Consider the following 24,912-nt stretch of genomic DNA (forward strand, 5'->3'; position numbering starts at 1 on the left):
TCTCTCTGAGGTACAAAAACATCTTTCCACAATAAACTAACTATACCAAACACTCGGGGGCAAAAAAAAAAAAAACAACCCACACAAGTGTGAACTGTTTAAAAATTTCAGAGTTGATTATAACAAGGAAATCCTTAGATCCTTACAGCACAGATATCATGGCTGAAGTTTACACAGGTGCTGGAAAGTCACGCTGATGCATGTGGATATATGGTGTGTGTACGATTAATGAAAACACCACACTCTTACACTGCCGTGTCTCTTTACATTCCTGGATAGTGTGGGAGTCGGAGATCACACGCTACGGCATTTCACAGTCTGCAATATTAATAAACACGGAGAAGGTTGACATGCTACGTTCACCTGCGACGCTAAATCAGAACTTCATTAAGGTCATTAAGGTTTGCTATGTCATCGTGACATCTGGCTTGATCATTAAGGACAAATTTATATATTTAAAATTCATATCCTGAATTTATAAAGAAAGTGCTATAGAAATAAATTGAACTGAATGAAGTGCAGAAAAAATAAAGGCTTCAGAGATTTGTTTCTATATGTCCATTTCCTTCTGAAACAGGAAGTCGGAGAGAAAGTATATAAAGACAGTGGCACTCGAGATGTATCTCACCTCGTGATGAATCTAAAGAGATGTTTAGCAAACTGAATAATTTAGAAATACAGCTTGTAGGATTCCTCATTTCCTGTTACAGCATCCTATAGACTTCTAGGCACAAAGCCTTTGATTAGCATTGGGGTAATTCTCAGAATGTGGTGGAAAATATGTCTAAATTAATATATTTAGAGGCTTCTAAAAAATTAAAAGATAAAAATGTTTTGAGTCTTTATAATTTATTATGTTTTTAATTATTTCAATAAATTTTTTATTTATTTTTTTTTGTTTTTTTTGTATTTTTCTTATATAATTTATTATTATTATTTTTAAAAGCATAAACTGTTGAAAAAAATGTTGAAAAATACTTTATTCCTGCATTTCATCTCACTAGGGTTAACAATTATTTAAAAAAAAAAAAAGTAATAATGGTAAATGAATAAAAAGCTTGTATTCTGAATTAATTTGTAGATTAGTGTTTCCAGGGTCAAAGTACACTGTCTCTCCACCTTCCAATTTTCCTATAATTATTCCATAAAAATAAAATTACAGGAGTGTTTTTTTATTGACGTGGGTACGAGTAATGACGTGTGTGTTGAGATGCTTATTGATGCCATCTTGCCCTTAAAAATACATCTTCAGTAGAATTCTTTGTCCTTGGTGTTTGGTGTAACAGTGCTTGTGCTCATAATATCAGTAAAAATAATAATAATTAACTTATTTATCCACAGCACATATTTAGCTTGGGGTTATTTAAATATAAAGTACTTGTGCACTTTCTTCGCTCCCTATGTAGTGTAACATAACATGATAAAATATAAGAATCTTATTCGAGGTTCAGCCACAAAATAAAACCTGCTTGTATTATTATTGTATATTAATGTGGTCACAATTTCTCTGTGCTTTCCAATGGGGCAAAAGTATTGGCACCCGTATTGGCAGATACAGGTCTCTCGTTTACTTTTAAAACAAATATATAGCCAATACACAGTTCTAGCATGCAAGTAAATGTGCCATAAATGTTGTTTTTTATTTATTTATCTACAGCAATGCTTTTTTCTCGTTCATATTTACGTTTCTTGAGATTGTGTCTAATCGCTAATTACTTCCGGTGCACTCTCTTCGCTCCCTACCTAGTGTACAGTGATGGTTAATAACTCCAGTGACTCAAATTGATGACATTAGAGATCAAGAATGTTCTTTCCAAACCTTTGATGAGAAAACTTTATGCTGGTCAGAAAGACACCATATTTTGATGTTTGTTTCTGACTCAAAGCAGTTTCTTCCTCCTTCCCCGGGGCATTGAGAGCATTCCCAACAGGACACTGCAGTTTTACAGCCGGCAGTAAAGTGAGACATGAGCTTTAGTGGGAGATAAACAAGCCTGAGGATCGATTTGGTTTGGCTGAGCTTCAACACGCAGCTAAACAGCCATTTTTCATCCCAGTGTTTTGTCGTTAGAGTAAACATAAACAGCAGTATAAGTCGAATAAAATCTGTGCATGGAAACCTGGAAGGTTCTGTGCTCTGTCTGATGATGAAGGAACTCTAGGGAACGATGAAAGAAAGAAACAGGGCTCAGAGATCAAAACCAAGCTCCACAGCTCTCCACATTACAGTGGGATTGTCGTGAGTATTTGCAGGTTGCCGTGTCGATCTGATTCTTTTCAGACGCTGCCTGTGGGACGTAATTAGCTCGGGCCACTGAACTGACCTGCGATAAATAGGATGAAACCGTAGACGTCACATGGGAGAGCTGTTCTGCCTGACTGGACGAAGTCTTGGACAGACTGTCTGCAGTGTCGTAGCATTTTGGCCTTGAGCTTTAGATATCTGATGAAGGAAACTGAAGCTTTTGGAAAAGAAGAGAAAAGCTCGGGAGCTTTTTATTTGGAATCTATTGAAATGTGTTTTGAGGACAATTTATTGGAAAAGTGTTGCGAAGAGTATCATACATCTGTCCGATTTGTATTTCGTTAACAAAAGCCCAACAGCTCCAACAAAATCCTTCTATCAGATAGCTAGATAGACAGATAGATAGAGAGATAGAGAGAGAGATAGATAGACAGACAGATAGATAGATAGATAGATAGATAGATAGATAGATAGATAGATAGATAGATAGATAGATAGATAGATAGATAGATTAATGAATAAATCAATGAATCAATCAATAAAATGAGATAAATACAGGAGAGAGGCATCAAGTAAATAAAAAAATAAAATAACTACTAAATAATAAAATAAAATAAAATAAAATAAAATAAATAAAGTGAGATAAATAAAGGAGAGGCATCAAATAAATAAAAAAAATCAAAGAACTACTAAAGTATTAAAACACTTAACAAATAAATAACTAAATAACTAAAATACAGTAAAAGGATCAGGGTCTATGTACAAAAGTGGTATTTGGTTCAAATAATAAGTAAAAGGTTGCCAGATATTTTTTTAAAATGTACATTTAAAAACATTTCAGTGTGAATTTAATTTTGTTTTGTGTAAATACTGCAATTAAGTGCACTAGCTAGTTATGTTACTTAGCGTGAATTAAGCTAGTTACTTTTTGAAAAAGCTGTAAAGGAGAAGAAGCCTTTATTATCGCCATACATACATTACCCATCTGAGGAAGTTTGGGTCAGAGCACAAGGGGCAGCTATGATGCAGCGCCCCTGGAGCAGAGAGGGTTAAGGGCCTTGGTCAATCGCCCAACAGTGGCAGCTTGGCTGGGGCTTCTGATCAATAACCAGAGCCTTAACCACTTGAGTTACCACTGCCCCTAAGAAAAGCTTTTATTACAACCAAATCCTTTACTATCGATCACGAATAGTCACGATCATCAATCGTGAAATCATCATTCACTCATGAGCTGTTGACTGAGCATTATGAGCACTGACCGGTGAAGTGAATAAGACTGAGTATCTCCTCAGCATGGCACCTGTTTGTGGGTGGGATATATTAAGCAGCAAGTCAACATTTTGTCCTCAACATTGATGTGATAGAAGCAGGAAAAAATGGGCAAGAGTAAGAATTTGAGTGAGTTTCATGAAGGGCCAAATTGTGATGGCTAGACCCCTGGATCAGAGCATCTCCAAAACTACAGCTCTTGTGGGGTGTTCCCGGTCTGCAGTGGTCAGTATCTATTAAAAGTGTCCTTTAAGTCCTGTAAGTTGCGAGGTGGGGCCCATGGAAGAACTTACAGGAATTAAAGGATCTGCTGCTAACATCTTGGTGCCAGATACCACAGCACACCTTCAGGGATCTAGCAGAGTCCATGCCTCAGTGGGTCAGTGAAAGGAAAATGGGGACCAACACAATATTAGGCAGGTGGTCATAATGTTATGCCTGATCAGTGTATGTCTCTAGCTTGGACTGGAGTGATGTAGCTGAGGATGAGGAACTGTGAGGAACAGAGCCAGAATTCACACACTGTTAAAATAACACCACACCCACTCATGAGGTTCATGGTCTCTACGTGCAAGCATCCTGACCTCGTAATGTTTTATATACTGTACGTTCTCATGGACACACAAGTTGTGTGCTTATTTGCCTTTGTGTACAGTATTATGGTTGGGGCGAGTCTCGTTTCAGAAATTTGTTCGGCTTCTAACACAGCGTGTGTGTGTATGTGTGTGTGTGTGTGTGTGTGGGACCCCTGCTAGAGAAGCGGCTCAGCACAGTCCACATTGTTGATAGGAAGCAGCAGCAGGGGAGCTTCCTTTGGTCTGTCGTATAGAAAGCAAATAACTTAATGAAACACAGCAAGCCGTTCACTTTCAACTCCGCAGTGGTGGGGCAGCGAGGACACGCTTTAAACCTCGGGTTGAGGAGACGGAGCAGCTGCTCTCCTGAGAACATTAAGGTCACTGATCTAACAGACACGAGGCACATGGGCAGCCATCCAACCCCCGGGTTCGTGTGGAACAATGCGAAGTGTACAGAACACTCAGAACACTACAACATCAGACACGCCCACTTTCACTGCAGATATTACTCACGTAAACATCTCTCACCAGGACACGCTGATCACGGGCTAGACGTTCCATGAGATTAGATACGAGGACTAAACTTCAAAATCTAATCAACATCCTGAATACTTGTTGAAAAAGCCGATAAAAAGTCTTTTTTTACTTATTTATCTACAGCAGTTATTTGTTCTAATCCCAAATAGCTTCCTGTGCACTCTCTTCGCGCCCTGTGTAGTGTAACATAATATTATGACAAAATGTAACTGAATATGAATGTTATTTAAGGTTCAGAAACAAAAATAAAAACTGCTTGTATTATTATTGTATATTAATGTCATTGACATTTCTCTGTACTTTCCTATGGGGTGAAAATCTTGGCACCACGGCTGCATACAGGTCTCTCGCTTACTCTAAACGTAAAAGACTAAAGCGAGGGATGAAAATATTAATGAATTAATGACTGAATGAATGGATAATTTCCTCCGGTTTCCTCCCACATTCCAAAGACATGCTTCTACGCTGATTGGAGTCTCTAAATTGCCCGTAGTGTGTGATTGCGTGAGTGATTGAGTGTGTGTGTGTGTGTGCCCTGCGATGGATTGGCACTCCGTCCAGGGTGTATCCTGCCTTGATGCCCGATGATTGATGGATTGATGGATAGATGGATGAATGAATGGATAAATGGATGGATGGATAGATGGATGGACAAATTGGTGAACAATTACTTAGATGATGACAAATGGCTTATGGATGAATGGATGGATGGATGGGTGAATAGATGGATGGATGGATGGATGGATGGAGGGATGGATGGATGGGTGAATGGATGGATGGATAAATGGATTAATGGATGGATGGAGGGATGGATGGATGGATGGATGGACAAATTGGTGAATGGATGCTTAGATAGATGATGACAAATGGCTAATGAATGAATGGATGGATGCATATTTGAGTCTGTACTTAAACTTAGAGTACATATGAAACCAGAGTACATATTTTCCTGAATTCAGATAAGTTTTGAAGTTGTATCATTTAGCCATGTCTCTGTATATAACAGTTACACATGATGGTCATTATTTATCACACTTAGTATTATTATTATTATTATTATTATTATTATTATTATTATTATTATTCATGCAAAAACCAAACCGTATGACTCACTGTGCTTGTTATTATAAAATGTTTATACAAGTGGAAATTGTATTCAGATCCAGGCTGGAAATAGAGTGGGTTTAATAAACTACGTCTCTTTGCAGATCTCCGAGTGATACGATGCTGGCTGTATCTGCTTTCCTGTCTGTACTTTCGATCCTTTTTCCTGTTTCAGTTTGATTTCCTAATATAAACATAATCATCTTCACAAATATCGGTTTTCTCCATTTTTCCATATCGGGATTGTTTTCTGGCTGGAAATGAATCCGACACAGTCATCTGCTTGTCCGGAGTCACAGGTTTCATGTTTCTGATATCTTTCTGAACTCTTCTAAACTTTGAGAGAAATGTCACTGAAAATGTGGTTCCATGAAGAGATCTGTTAGGTTGATGTGTACAACACAAATGATGAGCAATATCACTGTTTTCGACCTGATTTTTTAATGAGAGTCCACTTCCTGTCTAAAACTTTTAACAAGCGAACACAATCTCACCTGGATTTCATTTCTAAAGTCGTAACAGTCCTCCATATGAGCAGGAAAACATGCCTTGTGGGGGATTTACTACCACACAGATATGCTTCATCATCCTCATCATCACCATCATCCTCATCATCATCATATATCATTCATAACCCACCTCACATATGCTTTTAATCTGCGCTTGGCTCTGACGCACACAGAGAGCTGGAAGAGCATGTGTCATGCGGCGTAATGAAAGTTAAGAGTTCCTAAATAAATGTCGGCTGATTATCGGGTTCAGCTCCTGACTCCTGTGTTTATATGAATGAGCACCAGAACAGGAAGAGAAATGACCTGCCTGGACGACTTCAGAGAGATTTCTCGGGTCAGGATGCTGACTTGATCCCATAAGAGTTCTGTTCTCAGCTCACGAAGGACGACGATGATGTCAGATAGACCTGGGTTACTGAGAGAAAGGGGAGAAATGGGTAGGGTTTTGGCAAATGGAGTGATGGGGAATTTGAAGAAGGAGGGATGTGATGCTAGAAAAATGGAAAACTGAAAACTGGGATATCGGGCTGGTGGAATTTGTACTTTGTACAGTTGTACAGCTACTGATCAGAAGGTTGTGAGTTTTGAGTCCAATGACCACCAAGCTGCCACTGCTGAGCCCTTGAGCAAGGCTCTTAACCCTCACCAACCGGGCATAACATTATGACCACCTGCCTAATATTGGTGTTGGTCTCCCTGACCCGTCCTGCACTGTGTATTCTGACACCTTTCTGTCAGAACCAGCATTAACTTCTTCAGCAATCTGAGCAACAGTAGCTCGTCTGTTGGATCGGATCACACGGGCCAGCCTTCTCTCCCCACGTGCATCAGTGAGTCTTGACCGTCCATGACCCTGTCACCGGTTCACCACTGTTCCTTCCTTGGACCACTTTTGATAGATACTGACCACTGCAGACCGGGAACACCCCACAAGAGCTGCAGTTTTGGAGATGCTCTGATCCAGTGGTCTAGCCATCACAATTTGGCCCTTCGTCAAACTCGCTCAAATCCTTACACTTGTCCATTTTTCCTGCTTCTAACATCAACTTTGAGGACAAAATGTTCACTTGCTGCCTCTAATATATCCCACCCACTAACAGGTGCCATGATGAGGAGATCATCAGTCTTATTCACTTCACCTTTCAGTGGTCATAATGTTATGCCTGATCAAGTTAGTGAACCTTACAGCTAATTTCCTTCTAGAACGAAACAAAGGGCATAAAACTACGCTTCACACCAAATACTGATTTTTTTTTTTTTGAATAATTGTTTTATTATTTTTCTGCTCACTGCTCTTCATAATGCTTTTAAACAGAAATCTTTCATTTAATTATTTCTTCTTTCTTCAGTCATCTTTGTTTTTCAGTATTTCTTGTCATTTCTTTGTTTAATAGAATAAGTTCTCTAGAATAAGTTAAATAAATACTGTATAAAGTGACTTGCATGAGAAGTAGTGCAATAGAATGTAAAAAGTGAAAGTGACTGTCCAAACATAAGACATCAACAAAGGAAATCAACATAAGAGGAGGAAAATTGTTCCCTACGTGTAAACAAACAAACAAAACCATGATTGTCTGGAAATGCTTTATCCTGGTTAGGGTTGTTTCCAGTTCCTCTATCGCAGGAGCGTGAAATGTGAATACACCAGGAATGGGTTTTCTCAAGGGGAAATTCAGCCAAAAATGACCTACCTGAGCATTATTTCAGGGATGAAAAGAAACCAAGGAACTCAGAAGAAGCCCAGGAGAACATGTGAAACTCCAAATATACAGTAAACAGAGCTCAGGAGGCTGATGATGGTCCACTTATCTGGTGAAGTGTGATCTGATCTTCCTCAGATCTTTCACACATTTCCAGTGCCAGGAATTTAATAAATAAACGCAGTCGTGCCAACCCTAACCCTAACCCATAAAACAGAGAACCTACCGGAATCTGTTAGATTAGCTTATATTTTGAAGATCTGCTGATCTTTTCAGCTCATGTGTTTAGGAGGAACCTCTGACTTCCTTCAGCTCATGTGTATATTTGATTTAAAAAACCCTGAAAATGTTAAAGCTTCACCTCCTCACATAGAACCATTCATTCCAAACGTTTATCATACACGTCCCGGTTCAAGCAGTTGTAATTATAATGTTAAGAAATGATTCTAAACCTGTGATGTGCCTCAGGGACAGATCTCCTGTAAGAGCTGTAAGGGTTATAGTCGATGAATCGACACATTTCAGCCAATCAGAATCAGAGATTTCAGCAGCGGTGTGCTCCCACCACCATGCTACACTACAATTCATCTGCTTTCACTCTTCATCTAGCAGCTTATTGGGTTTCTCGATCTGAAACGAATCACATAAAGGTTCAAAGAAGAACCCTATGACCATAATGGTTACCTTATAAGAAACTTCTGACCATCCAAAGAACCCTGGAGAAACCAGAACATCTAAGATAGGCAGCACTTAACACACTGTGGAGCTCTATATGCTTTTACAATCACATTTCTGGCATTTGGCAGACGTGGATTTATCCAGAGTGGCTTACAATTTATCTCATTTTATGCAACTGAGCAATTAAGGGTTAATTAAGGCCTTGCTCAGGGGTCCAGCAGTGGCAGCTTTGGGTGGATCTGGGATTCAATCCCACAACCTTCCAATCAGTAATCCAACACCTTAACCACACCTAACCACAATATACTTGGGCTGTGTCCCAAATAACATACTACACACTATTCACATACACTGTGCACGATGTACTCAGGCTTCTAGTGTATGCATTTAAAAGTATAGTATTGTCGGAAATGGAACACTTTGGAACAGTTTGTTGCTAACCGGAAGTCGTTCCCGACAACGATGTCAAACTGCTACAGAAACTTTAGCAGAATACGTCAATTTTTAAAATGACCAAAAACGTTCACAGGCTAATTTAAAAGACTTTAAAAGACGAGTGTCTTGAAATTTTGTTCTCCTCCAGCATTATCCTTGCGTAGCCCCGCCCCTTTCCCAATACGTAATGAAAAGCAGCGAGAGTTGAGTGCATGAAGTGTCCACCATTCCTCACTTGATATTTTCATCAAGTGCATCAAGTACTTTAAGTGCACTTCTTCTTGCTGGAATTTTCAGACTCTACACAGTGACCGAGGATAGTGCGTAAGTATGTGATTCGAAACGCACCTCTAAAGTGTAGGAAAGAGACATCTGAAGATCTTAGGGTACTTTGTCACTGGTTCCTAACGGATCTTTCTAATCAGAGAACCAGGGCTGAAATTCCTCCATTTGTAAACAGCGTAAACCTTCAGACTGTAGAGAAACCAGTCTTAAATACTTTCCCTAACTGTTTCCAGTCCTTTCAGTCCATTTCCTTGAAGGGTAATGCGATATTTCTTTTTTTATTAAACCATATTTTCCTGATCAGCTAACCACAACTGTGTGTTTTTCTACGACAGGTCGTGTCAAACAACCTGTCAAACAATCCGAATGAAAAAAAGGAGCATTTTGCAGTTAATTATCCTGCTTTCATCGTGTCATTACCGTACAACGTTTCCTTTAGTTTGACCACTTAAAACGTTTGTTTAGAAAAGATCCCTTTTTATGTTATATTATAAATATAAAATATATAGAAGATATATTCCTTGCCAGATAATTAGCTTCTTATGGGTCACGAAAGCAGTTCTGGAATCCGTGATTTTCCCGTTTTGAGTGTATGACAAGTGTATGATTATTAGTTGGCGTGTCTCGGGCTGCGTTTGGAATTAAAATGTGAACTGTATCTGAATCCAACCAGAGTGTCATATACTGTTTCTTTTTTTCTCTCTGTTAGTGATTTCTCCATGTTTCGGTTAAATGTTGAAGATCGAGCTCACAGCCACATTCCCTGATATCTTTCTGTGGAATTACATTACAATACAACTCTTACTATTCATCTAGCAGCTTATTGGTTTCTCGATCTGAAATGGACCACATGAAGGTTCACAGAAGAACCCTGTGATCACGAGGGTTACCTTCAAAGAAACAGAAGTACTCTTGACCATCTAAAGAATCCTGGAGAGACCAGAACATCTTAGATAGGTACTGTAGCACTTGGCACATTGTGGAGCTCTATACGCTTTTACAGTCACATTTCTGGCATTTGGCAGACGCCCTTATCTGAAGCTTCTTACAATTTATCTCATTTAATGCAGCTGAGCGATTGAAACGATCCCCACGAAGGGTCACAGAAGAAAATAGCTGGATCCAGATCTGGATGTTGTCCACATATGCATTGAAAAGACAATGTAAAAGCTTTTGTATGCAAATGTAAAAGTCGAGGGCATGCTGTGATCGGATCTTAGTATAATGTAAATGCAATCCAGCCGTTGTGTCTGCATTCACAGGTCGACGTCACACAAAACCCCGCCCACTATCAATCTTCCCCCTCCACTCCCCCCATAGCCATGGGGATTTACGATACTAAAACATAGCCAATGTATTGCAGAGTTATTTATTTCACTCTGGACTGTTTTTACTCTAAAGCAGAGATTAGCATGATATTAATAAACTGAATTATTATAATCCAAACAATCTTGGATAAAAGAGTCAACAAATTAGGGAATATAAAATGTAAAAGTCGATTTGAAGTCTTGTGTAATTCCTATGGATAAATAAATAGATCGTTAAACTAACAGAGATCAGCGGTAATAGTGGCTATTCACACGTTTGTGTGTGTGTGTGTGTGTGTGTGTGTGTATATGCTTGCCAGAACATGGCTCTGATCCCAATAGCTCGACTAATCCTATAATTCATTTTTACCCCCTCGATAAGCTCACTTTCTGGGCAAACGTCTAAGCCTTTTTCAGACTAGCTCATTGCCTGGTCTTTATTTTATGGAGCTGCACAACACGCCAAGACCCGAGTGTGTAATCAGAGAAAGAGGACCACCTGCATGCTCATCTGCTTCTCCTCAGCGCTGTACAGACCTCTTATCGTCCACTTTGAATTTGAACTGCTTTCTGGTTCCATATAGTACCAAACACTTGACTTTTCCCTAAAGCATGTAGTGAAGCATGGAACAGTCGGTGTTTTATACAGAACATCAATACATTTGTGTAGCAGGAAAGATTACTATAAAAGGTTTGACATGTAACCAAAGGCGTTGTCGTTTGGCTGAGGACTGCAAAACAAAATAACAAATCTGAAAACAAAATAAATCCGAAAACTAAATAACAAATCTGAAAAAGAAAAAAAAATTAAATCAAAATAAACTCCGAAGACAAAATAACAAATCTGAAAACAAAATAAAATACATAAATACATAAATAAACAAATTAACAAATCTGAAAAAATAAATCTAAAAAAAACAAAACAAAATAACAAATCCGAAAACAAAATAACAAATCTAAAAATAAAATAACAAATCTGAAAACACAAGGACAATTCAGTCAAACGGTAAGCATAGTTTGCGAATGGAATTCTTACCTCTGATTGGACGAGACATCTGTCACTCGAAATAAGGAAATTGTGTATCTAATGTTATTTCTTGTACATGTGTGGAGTTCTGCGTTCAATTTAAACCATTAATTTAGTCTAAGAAATTATTTTAATCTTAATTCCTATTTAATCTAAATCCTAAATCTTAAAAATTAATATATATATATATATATATATATATATATATATATATATATATATATATATATATATATATATATATTATTACTTTTATTTTATAAAATTTAAATTTTTTTAAAATTATATTTTTTTAATATAATTTTATTTTTTTATTATATTATTATATTATAATATATATATATATATATATATATATATATATATATATATATATGCATAATAAAAATAAAAATAATAAAAATGTAATTCTCAGCCACCATACTAATCATAAATCATATAAGACTAATAAAATAAAATACAATAAAATTAAATTAAATAAAAAAAATAAAAACTGCACTCAGATATCTGCCATATCGACCCATATATATTTCTGTAATTTAAAAAAAATAGTAGTAGAAGCTACAAAAACGTTCTCTGTAATGAATCATTTTCTCATATAGATAGAAACGTAAGTGATAACAGGAACTAACTAGTCTTGTAGTCCAGTGATCTTGAAGTCCAGACTTCAAGTTGAAGTCTGAGAGAAATGAAAATAGTCTCTGAAATCCAGGTCAGGCCTCGAGGGTATAAACAGAGGACGCAAATGTGGCTGCTTGTGGAAGTGTTTGTTTTTATCTAGTTTCTATCTAATTCAAATCATCTTGAACTCATTAAAATACCATGAGGTAATGATCTCCTGATGATCCCCAATAAATAAATAAATAAATAAATAAATAAATAAATGAAGAGGTACAAAAATAGCCCAGCAATCTTTTTTTTCTTTTTTTTGAGGTATTGAGGTATGTGTGGTGACGGAGACAAACCTTATTCATGTAGACGGGAATTTTTTGTAAGCATTTTTCATGTATTTATATCCCTGTGGTTCAGGTTATCCTTAGTTTCTCGCATATCAAACAGATCCTCGAGTCTTCCTCAGCTGATACGTCTGAGGAACCGACCTGAATAAGCCCTCACTGATTTATCGACCTTCTTTGAGCCAACACTTGTATCGCTTCTTCTTCATGTCCAAGTCCTTATCACCACCGACTTCCCTGCCAGCAGGACATTAGAGACAGAAATAGAGAACCTGGGCGGAAGTGTTTTGGATATTACATGGCATCATTAATCTCTAACACCAATGTCCAGACAGATCTTAAAGTAAACCCATGTTGCTCAGGATTATTGCTCATGTTACTGCACTGGTGTTAATGTATATCAGTATTAATATTAATGTAGGATTGTATGAAGCTTCATAAGGATAGATTTAGCATTATTTTAAGTGATCATAGTCGATAGTTTCGGTGTATATATAAGAAAAGAGAAGATCTAGGGTTAGATCCATCCTGGAACAGCAGACAACAATGAATTTATAAAATGAAATTCCTGATTTTATGAAATTACTGATATGTAAACTTTCGAGTCACAGGTTCTTACTATACTGACTCGCATTTATAAAAAATAATAATTGTTTTCGCTTCTTCTCAAGAACAATCTGGCAACCCTGGGAAGGACAATTTGGCAGTTCTTCTTGGAAATTTATTATTTATGGAGTTAATTAAAGTTAAAGTTACCAATAGAGTTGTACGAGTCGTAATTACGACATCAGATGCATTGTAATGTTAATTAATTGTACGTAGCTTTTGTGTTGTGTGCAGGTTATTAGCTTGTTTTTACTGTAAATGCTTAAGTGTGAAGTAAATATTTCTTACATAGTAACTGAAAATAACTGGAATCAGCTTCTGAGGCGAGTAAATAATCAATTTAAAAAAATAAAACAACACCAACAAAAAAATACTACAATAAATAAACTGTAAATGTCGCATCAGTCGATTCTCGGACTGACCCGTCCCCAAATTCTTGAGATTTTGAGCTCAGAGAACATCCAGAGTTTCGTTCATGTCCATCGTAGTGTTCATGTGTGTTCAGCTCATAAACACGATCTTTTCTTTACCCTTCTAATCTCACTATAATCTCAATCCCGGCGTCCATTTTGAATCCTCGTGTTGTCTCTGGGAGTTTTTCCTTGTATCTTTTGCCTCTGGTCTGTTCCTTAGTGACTGGAATCTCCATCTTTATGACATAACGATTCCTATTATTGAAAGCTCTGTAGAAATCGAATTGAAGTGAATAGAATATCGATCTGTTTCTGAAGTCGAGTGCGTCATGCTTTCTGTCAAGGCTTCAGTCGGGATGTTCAGCGTGTCTGTTCAGTCGTTTTCATTTGGAAGGGAAGATTTGACTAAATAAATCTAAGAAAGCACTTTTATATATTTTCTGTAATGCGATACGTCTCCAGGGGAAAACGGCGGAAAGGCCCGGAGCGATCGCCCCGCCGACTCCGACTGATTTGTGGTTAAACGTCCTCTTAGACAGTTTTGCTTGCCATTGACCATGGTAATGACCCTGTAACGACTGTGCCACCCAACACGTGCTGCCGGAGTCCGCCGTTCACAAACACCACCACTTCCAGCATCAACAAACACGTGGAAGCGTTTCACTGTGGGGCAGCTGGTGCCAGGGGGGTGTGGGGGGTCCGGGGCATTTATCTTGGGGATCGAGTGAATTAACACACCGTCATGCAGAGGAGCGCTCAGATACGCTAAGCCAAACACTTACGCATGACTTAACAAAGACACACACACACACACACACACAAGAATGGTTGGATAAATTCATCAGAGTTTCAGCTCGGTGTGGTCTGAATGTTTTGGTCTGAAAGTGAGATTATTTTTGCTAAGGTCAATTACATGTCTGTAGAAATGTAGAGGAAAAAAATCTCAACAATGGTTTTAAAAATTTTTTTTTGAAAAAATAAAAAAAGATGTTTTAAAACAAACAAAAAAAATCTCAAAGATGTTTTTTCTAAAAAGAAAATATAAATAAATAAATAAATAAATAAATAAATAAATAAATAAATAAATAAATAAATAAAATATCAAACGTGGTTTTTCAAAATAAGAATCTCAAAAATGTTTTTTTCTTTAAAAGAAATAAATCTTTAAAAAAAAATCTCAAAGATGTTTTTTTCAAAAAGAAAATCTTAAAGATGTTTTTCTAAAAAAATTATTAATAAATAAAATCTTGAATACAAACAAAAAAATTCAAAGATGGTTTTTCAAATAAATAGATAAATAAATAGATAATCTCAAAGATGGATTTTCTTAGAAAATCTCAAAGATGTTTTTGCAACAACAAAAAAAGCTGTTTTTCAAAAAAAAATATACTACTAATAAAAAATATCAAAGATATTAAATGTCTGTGTTGCTTTCTGAAAGCAGACTGAACACGACAATAAACCATCTCTGATCTCTTAATAGTAGCAAGATCATAGACACGCAAAAAATAAAAATTAATAAAGGAGATTATTGTAATTAAAAACAAAATCTACCCAAAATACATGTTTTAAGACAAGCAGCATTATAAAATATTATTATAATATTACATGACATTATTTTAAGCACAGATATTCACTAATGTGGAGATTAAATGACCAAAAACCACCCAAAAAAATCACCTTCCTTCTTCTCAGAGGTATCGCTGAACAATCTGCATAAAATATATACACATATATTCATTACACAGAAACCACACACATGTTATATAATACACCAGAGGAATGAGTACATGCTGCTGAGATACTGGACGACTGTGTAAATAAATTACTGCAAATTTTCCATTAAAAAAAACATATTTATATATATTTTTTTAAAAAAATGTACAAAATGACTTAAATTATTATTAATAAATAATTAAATTAAACAGAAAATAAAAAAAATTATTAATTTAAATTAAATTAATTCATTTAAATTAAATGAAATTATTAAAAAGTAAAAGGTTCTTTATTTATCAGTTTTATGTGAAACCATCAGACGCTCAAACAATATTTACCCTCAAAAATAAAACTAAAGATTTTGAGTCTCTCACTGTCTGTCTGTCTGTCTGTCTCTCTCTCTCTCTCTCTCTCTCTCTCTCTCTCTCACTGTCTGTCTCTCTCTCTCACTGTCTGTCTCTCTGTCTCTGTTTCTCACTCTCACTGTCCGTCTTTCTCTCTCTCTCTCTCTCTCTCTCTCTCTCTCTCTCTCTCACTGTCTGTCTCTCTCTCACTGTCTGTCTCTCTGTCTCTCTCTCTCTCTCTCTCTCACTGTCTGTCTCTCTCTCACTGTCTGTCTCTCTGTCTCCGTCTCTCCCTCTCACTGTCTGTCTGTCTGTCTGTCTGTCTCTCTCTCTCTCTCTCTCTCTCTCTCTCTCTCTCTCTCACTGTCTGTCTCTCTGTCTCTCTCTCTCACTGTCTGTCTTTCTGTGTCTCTCTCTCTCACTGTCTGTCTCTCTGTCTCTCACTCTCACTGTCTGTCTTTCTCTCTCTCTCTCTCTCTCTCTCTCTCTGTCTCTCTCTCTCTCTCTTTCAATTCTGTGGGATCTTTGTATGTGTAGTTATGTAAAAAAAATTATTAATTTAAACAGAAAACTAAAAAAGTTTTTTCTTTAAATCAAATTAAATTAAATTAAAAGGTTCTTTATTTATCAGTTTTTTTGTGAAACCATTAGACACTAAAACATCATTTACTCTCATAAAATAAAACTAAAGATATTGTGAAATTCAGCAGAAGCCAGAATAAACCCCAGGACACGAGCGTTAAAGCAGCTGCGATTTCGTCCGTAAGGTTCCTGATAGAGAGCGGTTTAAAGACCTGGAACACACACAGAGTAATAAATTGAATTTCTCTCCACCTCGGCGCATTGATTCCGTCTGGGCGACAGAGACGGGACTCAGGAGTATCGGGTTCTGTGTTTTGATTCGGACAATTATTGCAAACATTTGTGTGGCTGAAGACAGAGTTGTCCGGACGTCGAGGAAAAGTTTGTTTTAGGGAAACTGTCACAGTAGCTAAAACAGCCTGCTGGGAAATCTAACCCAGGGCTTGGTGTCTGGGTGAGGAGGGAGGAGGGAGGAGGGTTGCGGATGAAGGACGGTGATGATGGAGGTTTCCAAGATATAGCAAATATTTGAGCCATTTGCATCTGTGAGGTTTTATTTTACGCAAATATAATTGTACCACATCTTTAAACGGAACGGATTTTGCACCCACGCGATTTGGTGCAAAAGTTTACACACCCTTCTATTTCTGTTATTGCTACTACTACTCCAATACATCATATCTCATTACTGGGAGCTGTTGCCATGGTAACCATTGGATCATCTTGGATCATCTTGTTGTAGGAAACATCCCCTGAGCATCTTTTTTTTTAAAACTTGAATTAAATTGATAATAGGGTGCACAAACTTTTGCACCCGTCCTGTAGGCTCAGCCTGGGTCGTGCAAACGCTGATTACGTGCGAGAACGTGCTAATAAATAGAACGCAAAAAGAAATATGGCGTTCCGCGTCCACACCCATGCTCCAGGAGATATTGAGCCGTCAGCCTGCAGCCCCTTTCCTTCCCCCTGCAGTGTTTACGGCTGGAGCTCAGGAAGGGCATCTGTGGCACAAGGGTATATTTTTACCTGCGTTGTCGGTTCGGGGAGAAGTTTGTAAGGAGACACCGGTTGGCACGGCGAGCTGGTGGAGCTCAAAGCGCGAGCCGCGGAGAGTTATGCCGACCATGTGGGCAGGGTGGCGGTTCCTGTGTCATGGTATATGTATGCTGGAACATGCATCCATCATAAAGATCCTGGGCGGAGACACCAAAAGGAGAAGGAGAGGGAAAGGTCAAGCAGAGAAGAAGTGAGGATGAGTTCCAGGAAGCAAAAAAACACAGAGCGAACAAGTGCTCTACCAGCCTGAGAGCAAGTTCAAGTTCAAGAAGCTTTTACTGTCATTTTTAACCATATATAACAATCATCTCTCTCTCTCTATCTCTCTCTCTATCTCTCTCTCTCTGTCTGTCTCTCTCTCTCTCTCTCTCTCTTGCTCTATCTCTCTCTCTGTCTGTCTCTCTCGCTCTCTCTCTCTCTGTCTCTCTCACTCTCTCTGTGTCTCACTCTCTCTCAACATGTCTGTGGGTACTATGTGTATGTGTCTGAGTTCGGTACAGTCAGGTCACATAGTTGAGTGTGTGTGTGTGTGTGAGTGAGTGAGTTAGGTACAGTTCCGTTCACACAGTTGAGTGTGTGTGTGTGAGAGAGAGTTCGGTAAAGTTCAGTTCACACTGTTGAGTGTGTGTGTGTGTGTGTGTTTGTGTGTGTATGTGTGTGTGTGTGAGTTCAGTACAGTTCAGTTTACACAGTTGAGTGTGTGTGTGGGTGTGTGTGTGTGTGTATGTGTGTGTGTGTGTGAGTTCGGTACAGTTCAGTTTACACAGTTGAGTGTGTGTGTGTGTGTATGTGTGTGTGTGTGAGTTCGGTACAGTTCAGTTCACACAGTCGAGCGTGTGTGTGTGTGTGTGTGTGTGTGTGTTCGGTTCAGTTCACACAGTTGAACACAGATGAAAAAGACTGACTAATCACAGAGAAGATATTTCCGTGTAATGATATGAAGTGTTTTATTCCTCTTACACCACACCAATTTATCATAGTTTTTTATCCATTCCCAGTTACATTTCTTCTGACTAATTAATCGTTAAATAACAACGATGTATTTATTATTAGTATTAGACTGTGTAAAGAACCTGAATTTTTATTAAAGCAGCCTAGAGGAACTCCTGTCACAGATCTGTTACAGAAAACAAATCAACCCCTTCCGACCAATCATGTTCAACCAATCAGAAACTGGATAGCGCTGAGGTCTTACACAAAGCACAAGAAGATTAGAAGTTCTTCAGTCTGGGATTTAAACTCTTATCCGTTCAGTTATCACATCAGAGAAATAACCCGAGACCCGAGCACTTCAGCGGTTAATCACTGAGTCGAATCTGTGTAACAGGAGAAAAAAACCCCGAAACCAGGGAGAAGCAGGTCTGGTCTTGTGTTGCACCAGGGTTAGGGGGTAAATCCTCCTTTCCTGGCTGTGCAGGGGGTACTTTAGAGCAGCAGGAGCTGATTAGGTTAGTTTAATAACACTCATCATACAAACACAGAGAACTTGTAGGCCACTAAAGCCACCGAAGCTCATTAGAAAGCCGGCGGTCTCGGAGGAGATGGTTCATATTTCACACTCCTGCAGAAGCGAGGCGCAGGTCAGCCAGTGGAAGTGATTTAGCGCTGAGGAAGGAGACAGGGTTGACTTCGTTTATTAGCCAGGAAGGTAAAGACTATTTGGGTTGGACGAATTAATATCATCTGTGGATTTATTGCAATAAACGATTGCGCAGAGGTTTGGGAAAAGCCGTCACACTCCACTACTGTATGTACTTCTGGACACTTCACGCTTTACGGAAACAAATATAAAAATATAAAAATTATAAAAACGTTTTAGATCGCATTGTAGCCGGAAGTTTCTCTGCTGTTCTAACCAATCAGATTCAAGCATCTAAGAATGTCGTGGAATAATTGTTCAGTTCAGTTTGTATAGTGCTTATACAGTGGATATTGTCTCAAGGAGCTTTACAGAAAGCTAGAAATTCTGGATATAAATCATAAATTTATCCCTAATGAGCAAGAGGTGAGAGTGGCAAGGAAAAACTCCCTGAGACCTCATAAGGAAGAAACCTTAAGAGAAATCAGACTCGCTATTGCACACGATACTTTAACTTTAACCTGAACTACGTCAATATTTCAGCATATATCTATATTCTGTCCACCCATCTCACTGTACATTTTACAATCACTTTTCTGCTTATTTCATTCTATTCTATTCTAATGTTGTTTATTTTTATGCTATTTTTATTTATTTATTTATTTATTTATTTTAGATATTTTATATATTGTATAATAATAGTCTATTTTATATTATATTTTGTGTTATATTATTATATTGTTTTATACTTGATATTCTTTATATTTTAGATTCTTTTAGTGTACAATATTTCTTATATTTTATATTCTAGTTTTATATTTGTATTTAAATTATTTCTTATATTTTTATATACTACTTTTACATTTTTATTTAAATTGTATTTCCTATATTTTATATTCTAGTTTCCAATTTTTTTATTTCAAATATTTCTTATATTTTTATGGTCTAGTTTTCATTTTTATTTAAATAATTTCTTATAATTTATATTCTAGTTTTACATTTTTATTTGAATTATTTCTTATATTTTATATTCTGGTTTTTGTCTTTTTTTCTTCTTCTTCTTCTTTTAAAAAAGGTCCTTTGCTTTCCCCTCTCTTAAATGTCATTTTTATTATTAAAGAAACAGATTTGTGAGGCTTCATCACGAACGTCCCAAGAGTTTGGAGATTTAAACCAATCCACAGTAAAGTGAAAGGGTTTGGGAAACAGAAGGATTCACGTGAAAGGTTTTAGGGAAGATGAACCTGATTGTGTGTGTTGTTTTTATTGCTGCCTGTTAAACGTGATGCATTCGTTTCATTTCAGGTCCTCCGGGAAAGCGTGGAAGGATGGGACGACGTGGAGATCCTGGTGAGTCTGAGATTATACTGAAGATTTCTGGGACATGGGTCTCATTATGATATTTATTTATTTATTTATTTAATCGTTTATTTATTTAAATGTATTTATTTAATTTTTTTTAACAAACAGAATGATGCTGTATTTATTTATTAATTGTTTAATTATTTAATAATGCATTTATAAACCAGGGATCTACTATATTTTAAATTTTTTGTGATTGTTCTGGCCAAAAAATGCTTAATTTTGTGCACTTTTTTTATTTCTGTTTTTGTTCTTTGTGGGGTTTTTTTTTTGGCAGAATTGCAAACACGGGATTCTCCTTTAAAACTCCAGTGAAGACACATATGTAATGGTTTTTTAATTGGCTGAATACGTCTCGTGATGACGTTACACGACGTATTTTGTCCACAAATTTGCAGAAAATCTCCATTCAGTGACAAAAATTGCACCAAAATATCAGTGTTTTTTATTTTATGTTCATCTCTTCATCTCTGTGATCAGGAATATCCTGGAGGGACTGAGTCTGAGTGTTTAATTAAGACAGCAGTGAGTCATTTGTTGTGTAAATTGTTTCATCGTAAATCTCGTACAGACACTGACTCAGATGTCTCATATACACACACACACACACACACACACACACTTCCTTAATGCTTTCTCTTTGAGATATACATCAGTGCCGTCACAGATCCTGTACAACTAGCAGCGAAACCTCAACTTCTCTCTCTATCTCTCTCTCTATCTCTCTTTGTCTGTCTGTCTGTCTCTCTCTGACTGTCTCTATCTCTCTGTCAGTATGTCTGTCTCTCTCTCTCTCTGACTGTCTCTCTCTCTGTCCCTCTCTCTCTGTGTCTCCCTCTCTCTCTCTCTCTCTCTCTCTCTCTGTTTCTGTCTGTCTGTCTCGAGGGCAATATCTAATAGTGAGGACAAATATCTTCAATAGAGAGGGCTAATATGTAATAGAGTGTTAATAGCTTTAATAGAGAATGTTAAGCTGCACTAAAATGAGCACACAGAGCACTTCAGTTCAGCGAGCACTGACCACTGAGACCTTCTCCTCCCGTCAATCTCCAGAGTCTTAAAAAATACTAAATAATGTTACATGTTCACTTCAAATTTCTGAACAAATATTTCAATGCATGTCTTCTTCAAAATTCCTAATCATGAACTAATCATTAACAGTTGAATATTAACTGCATTCGGTCACTCGGTCACTTCACTTGGTCAATCCAATAAACTCTATGACAGCTCTGTAGCACTAAACTCTATGATAGCGCTGTAGCACTAAACTCTATGACAGCTCTGTAGCACTAAACTCTATGATAGCTCTGTAGCACTAAACTCTATGATAGCGCTGTAGCACTAAACTCTATGACAGCTCTGTAGCACTAAACTCTATGATAGCTCTGTAGCACTAAACTCTATGATAGCTCTGTAGCACTAAACTCTATGACAGCTCTGTAGCACTAAACTCTATGACAGCGCTGTAGCACTAAACTCTATGACAGCTCTGTAGCACTAAACTCTATGACAGCGCTGTAGCACTAAACTCTATGACAGCGCTGTAGCACTAAACTCTATGACAGCGCTGTAGCACTAAACTCTATGATAGCTCTGTGACGCTAAACTCTATGATAGCTCTGTGACGCTAAACTCTATGATAGCTCTGTAACGCTAAACTCTATGATAGCTCTGTGACGCTAAACTCTATGATAGCTCTGTGACGCTAAACTCTATGATAGCTCTGTAACGCTAAACTCTATGATAGCTCTGTAACGCTAAACTCTATGACAGCGCTGTAGCACTAAACTCTATGATAGCTCTGTAGCGCTAAACTCTATGATAGCTCTGTAGCACTAAACTCTGAAATAGCTCTGTAGCACTAAACTCTATGACAGCGCTGTAGCACTAAACTCTATGACAGCGCTGTAGCACTAAACTCTATGATAGCTCTGTAGCACTAAACTCTATGACAGCTCTGTAGCACTAAACTCTATGACAGCTCTGTAGCACTAAACTCTATGACAGCTCTGTAGCACTAAACTCTATGATAGCTCTGTAGCACTAAACTCTATGACAGCTCTGTAGCACTAAACTCTATGACAGCTCTGTAGCACTAAACTCTATGACAGCGCTGTAGCACTAAACTCTATGACAGCGCTGTAGCACTAAACTCTATGATAGCTCTGTAGCACTAAACTCTATGACAGCTCTGTAGCACTAAACTCTATGACAGCTCTGTAGCACTAAACTCTATGACAGCGCTGTAGCACTAAACTCTATGACAGCGCTGTAGCACTAAACTCTATGACAGCGCTGTAGCACTAAACTCTATGACAGCTCTGTAGCACTAAACTCTATGACAGCTCTGTAGCACTAAACTCTATGATAGCTCTGTAGCACTAAACTCTATGACAGCTCTGTAGCACTAAACTCTATGACAGCTCTGTAGCACTAAACTCTATGACAGCGCTGTAGCACTAAACTCTATGACAGCTCTGTAGCACTAAACTCTATGACAGCGCTGTAGCACTAAACTCTATGATAGCTCTGTAGCACTAAACTCTATGACAGCTCTGTAGCACTAAACTCTATGACAGCTCTGTAGCACTAAACTCTATGACAGCGCTGTAGCACTAAACTCTATGATAGCTCTGTAGCACTAAACTCTATGATAGCTCTGTAGCACTAAACTCTATGACAGCTCTGTAATGCTAAACTCTGACAGCTCTGTAGCACTAAACTCTATGATAGCTCTGTAGCACTAAACTCTATGATAGCTCTGTAGCACTAAACTCTATGACAGCTCTGTAATGCTAAACTCTGACAGCTCTGTAGCACTAAACTCTATTACAGCTCTGTAGCACTAAACTCTATGACAGCTCTGTAGCACTAAACTCTATGATAGCTCTGTAGCACTAAACTCTATGACAGCTCTGTAGCACTAAACTCTATGACAGCTCTGTAGCACTAAACTCTATGATAGCTCTGTAGCATTAAACTCTATGACAGCTCTGTAGCACTAAACTCTATGATAGCTCTGTAGCACTAAACTCTATGACAGCGCTGTATCACTAAACTCTATGACAGTGCTGTAGCACTAAACTCTATGATAGCTCTGTAGCACTAAACTCTATGACAGCTCTGTAGCACTAAACTCTATGATAGCGCTGTAGCACTAAACTCTATGACAGCTCTGTAGCACTAAACTCTATGATAGCGCTGTAGCACTAAACTCTATGACAGCTCTGTAGCACTAAACTCTATGATAGCTCTGTAGCACTAAACTCTATGACAGCTCTGTAGCACTAAACTCTATGACAGCGCTGTAGCACTAAACTCTGATACTTAATTGATTAAGTAGAACTTCTTTGCACTCGTTTTCATCTCATCTCATTTTAAACCCAAACCTTCTTCTCCGTTCCCACCGAAACAACACAACTATATTCTGCATCTGCTCCACAAATTGAGCCTTCCAACGCAAGCAGAACCTTTTATTGATGAAGTGATGGCAGCTTGTTACAAAACCCAACGTGGTTCTACTTAACTTTGCCCTTTTGCTCGGGTTTGATGGGAATACACCGAGACAGTATAACACTGGAGCTCAGGAACAAGACACGAAAGAGAAAAACACAACAACAACAACAACAACAACAACAAAGTGAGATTAATGAAGAAAATTCCAGAAGAACATCACTTCAGGAGTTTGACCACAAACACTGTGGTTCTTTTCTTCTCTAAAACTCTTCACAGCAGTCACTCCATCTCCACCTCCATCTCCAGCTAGTTTACTCAAGCTTTTGAATAAAATCAGAAATCTTTTTAGCAATAAATCTTGAACCGTTTAAGTGAGACGTTGTCCTGACGCCGTACGGAAACCCCTAAGAGCTTTATTACAGATCCGTCTTACAAAAACCATCTGCAGACGAGAGGAAGAGTGATCCCGGGTTCGATCCCACGCACCTGTTTTTAAAGCCTTTGCTTCTCTAGAAGGATCAAACCTCTGATCTCTGTCGTGTTTGGAGTGAAATCTGTTCTTCTGCTTTGGCCTTGAGCAGATGGATGGATGGATGGATGGATGGATGGATGGATTTATGCGTAGCGTTTCAATACTGTTCAATTATCTGACAAAAGACAGAGAGGCATTTTGTCGTGTTTGATGATGAATTGAGCAAATATGAGACCCTGGAATTAGACGTTTCTTCTGTCTTTTTTGCTAGCATGGAGTTAATGTCATTAGCAGGACTTTAAACTGTTTCTCAATGAAACTCAATGAAAAGTATAAGCATGAAGCCAAAAACTTGAGTGAAAGACAAAAAGTATAAATATTCAGTCATGAAATATGCTAATTTACAGATTTTAACTAGCTGGCTAATTGAAAAATCTGATTAGGGTCACGGGGATCTGCTGGAGCCTATCCCAGCACACATTAGGTGAAAGGCAGGGGTAAACCCTGGACAGGTCACCAGTCCATCACAGGGCCACACATATAGACAGACAACCACATACACTCACGGGCAATTTAGAATTACCAATCAACCTAATGTACATGTTTTTGGACTGTGGGAAAAAACCCACGCAGGCACGGGGAGAACATGCAAACTCCACACAGAAAGACCCCTGCCTGTTCGAACCCGGGATT

The 24,912-nt window shown here is 37.9% G+C and overlaps 1 protein-coding gene across 1 annotated transcript in view; it reads left to right on the forward strand.

Annotated features, from left to right (window-relative positions):
- LOC131357519 (collagen alpha-1(XXIII) chain-like) overlaps positions 1–24,912 on the forward strand; it is a 108,898-nt gene that overhangs the window by 82,968 nt on the left and 1,018 nt on the right. Inside the window, exon 3 of the mRNA XM_058396506.1 lies at positions 20,235–20,279. Within this exon, the coding sequence (XP_058252489.1) occupies positions 20,235–20,279 (45 nt within the window). The remainder of the gene's footprint in view (positions 1–20,234; positions 20,280–24,912) is intronic.

This window comes from Hemibagrus wyckioides, linkage group LG08, assembly GCF_019097595.1.
Source record: "Hemibagrus wyckioides isolate EC202008001 linkage group LG08, SWU_Hwy_1.0, whole genome shotgun sequence".
NCBI lineage: Eukaryota > Metazoa > Chordata > Actinopteri > Siluriformes > Bagridae > Hemibagrus > Hemibagrus wyckioides.